At 59.5% G+C, this 2444-nt stretch overlaps 1 protein-coding gene and 1 long non-coding RNA gene across 2 annotated transcripts in view; one reads left to right on the forward strand and one right to left on the reverse strand.

Moving 5' to 3' along the window:
* The window catches only part of TBC1D10C (TBC1 domain family member 10C), a 10731-nt gene extending 8293 nt beyond the window's left edge, over positions 1-2438 (forward strand). Inside the window, exons 7-10 of the mRNA XM_006034192.3 lie at positions 71-136; positions 471-660; positions 1048-1202; positions 1583-2438. Coding sequence (XP_006034254.1) covers positions 71-136; positions 471-660; positions 1048-1202; positions 1583-2047 — 876 coding nt within the window. The 3' untranslated portion in view covers positions 2048-2438. The remainder of the gene's footprint in view (positions 1-70; positions 137-470; positions 661-1047; positions 1203-1582) is intronic.
* The window catches only part of LOC112551989, an 8763-nt gene that overhangs the window by 3875 nt on the left and 2444 nt on the right, over positions 1-2444 (reverse strand). Inside the window, exon 2 of the long non-coding RNA XR_003096353.1 lies at positions 464-542. This is a non-coding gene — a long non-coding RNA (uncharacterized LOC112551989). The remainder of the gene's footprint in view (positions 1-463; positions 543-2444) is intronic.

Genomic DNA, 2444 nt, shown 5'->3' on the forward strand with positions numbered 1-2444 from the left:
TGCACATGGCATCTCCTCCCCATGTGCTCAGGGGACACCCCCCCCTTGCTAATGCCACTCTCTTTCTCAGCAAGCGTTCTGGTGCCTGGTACAGATCAGTGAACGCTACCTGCCTGGCTACTACAGCCCTGAAATGGTGAGACACACAGCAGGAACATGGCAGGAGGGAAGGGGGGCAGATGGGGCCCTTTAAGGGATGCAGCAGAATGGAATCAGAGGAGGGGTGAAGCCAGTAGGACCTAGTCCTGCCCTCCCCAGCAAAGCCACTGTGACATCAGGGAGGAGGCGGAGCCTGTGTTTTTCAGCTCTGCCCTCCCCAGCAGGGGGTCCTGTGATCTGGGGTGAGGAACCCTGTGGGCAGGCAGGGCTGTTGGGCTGAGCCCCAGGTGAGCTGGTGCTGGGATGGAGAGGGCAGGAGTGGTGCCCTGCAGAAGGACAGTGGGTCTGACAGGCTGCATCTCACCCTGTAGGAGGCAGTGCTGCTGGATGGTGAGGTCTTCATGGCGCTGTTGCGGCGTGTGTGCCACAGGGCCTACAAGCATCTGCAGAAACACAACGTGGGGCCAATGCTTTTTGTCACTGAGTGGTTCCTGTGCCTCTTCTGCCGCACCCTTCCCTTCCCCACTGTGCTGCGGATCTGGGATGCCTTCTTCAGTGAGGGTAGGTAGGGCTGTCCCTGCCCAGGGCGCTCCTAGCCAGGCAGCTGCAGCCAGAGCTCAGTGAGGGTTATCAGACAATGGGGCGCGGGTATGCCCAGGGGTACTGAGGCATTCATGGCTTGTTGACTGCCTTGGCCAGGGGGGAAGGATCATGGTGTTCTGGCAGTGTCATTGTTCCCCAAGGAGGGCCAATGCCTGCTTCATGGCTTTCCTCACAGTTTCCCTCTCGGCTGCCATGAGATCATATCTGTCTATGTCAAGGCTGTCCTAAACCTTCTTGGCTGCTTCGAGGCACCCAGGAGTCTCCCTGGCTGGAGCTCCATCCTGCCCTCCCTCCTGGTTCCTCGCACTGCTGAGGCAGGCCCTGACAGCATCTGTCTCCTTGCAGGGGTGAAGGTGTTGTTCCGGGTGGGGCTGGTGCTGGTGCGCCTGGCGCTGGGCTCGGGTGAGAAGCTGCGGGACTGTGTGGGGGTGGTGGAGACCCTGGAGAAGCTGCGCAACATCCCACCAGAGCAGCTGCAGGAGGATGCATTTATGGAAGAGGTGAGGCAGGGTGGAAAGGGGAGGCCAGATCCAGCCACCCAGGGAGAGACAGGCCATGGTGGCCAGGGTATGGAACAGCCAGGCTGCTCCCTAGCAGCTCTGAGCTTACTGCTTATGCAAAGCTCTGGCAGGCACAGCCAAAATGGGGGAGCCATCCCTCACCCACTCCCGACTTGTTCCTGGATTCGATATTGTCCGCTGCCTCTAACCCAGAGAAGGAGCACCCTTTGCTGGGGAGGGTGGGGCTGGGCTGAGCTGGACAGGCTCTCTACTCTTTCTTCTCCTTGCACACAGCCAGTTGTGGTGTCACTTTCTGGGTGCACCCAAGCCTGCAGTAACCCCCCTCTCCAATTCTGGGTCCTCTCCTGCCCTGCCTGTAGGTCCATGACATGGCTGTCTCACACCGGGACCTGGAGCGTCAGTGTCAGGTGAAGCTGAAGAAGTTGCGCAAGGACTGGCCTAACTTTGGCCAGCGCCTGGGGCAGCGCCTGCCCAATGCCAAGGCCATCTTTGATGAGCAGCAGCTGGAGGAGGTGCGGTGCCCTGGGAAGGGCAGGCAGACTGCATCTCCCTTCCTCATACCTGAGATCGTGGTGGACCCACCCCCCAGGGAGCAGCGTTGCCTGGAGAGGGAGTGGCTGAAGGAGCAGCGCCAACTGGAGCAGGAGGCCAAGAAGCAGGAGCGGAAGAAGAAGCCTCCAGGCAGGAAGAAGCCAGACACACGTGGCAAGACCTTTCACATGGGACAGCGGCCCACAAGCAGCCTAGTGCAAGGGCATGAGGAGGGGGAGGAGCCCAGCCATGCCAGGAGAAAATCCACCCCCTATCTAGAAACCTACTTCTGAGCAGGAAGGGATGGGGCCTGGAAGAGATTCTCCCCCTGCCACATCAAGACCACATCAGGACGAGGTGGTGCTTGGTTTGGTCAAGAGACTCTACCCTCACCTGAGGCAGGGCAGGGCAGGGCAGGGCCAGGCCAAGAGACTTCACCCCCACCTGAAGGAGAAGATGGGGTGCGACCTGGCAAAAAAACTCCATCCCCTGCTTAAATAGGAGAGTAGGTGGGGAATGAGCTGGCTGAGAGATTCCATCCCCTATCTGGAGACCTGTTTCTTAACAGCAGGGAGCATGACCTGGCCCAGAGACTCTGCCCACTGCCTGGAGACCTATTTCTGGATGGAAGAAAGCAGAAGATATGCTGTGGGTGGAGGCTGGTCATTTGAGATGGGCTCTGCCCTTTCC

Source organism: Alligator sinensis, unplaced genomic scaffold, assembly GCF_000455745.1.
Source record: "Alligator sinensis unplaced genomic scaffold, ASM45574v1 scaffold1002_1, whole genome shotgun sequence".
NCBI lineage: Eukaryota > Metazoa > Chordata > Crocodylia > Alligatoridae > Alligator > Alligator sinensis.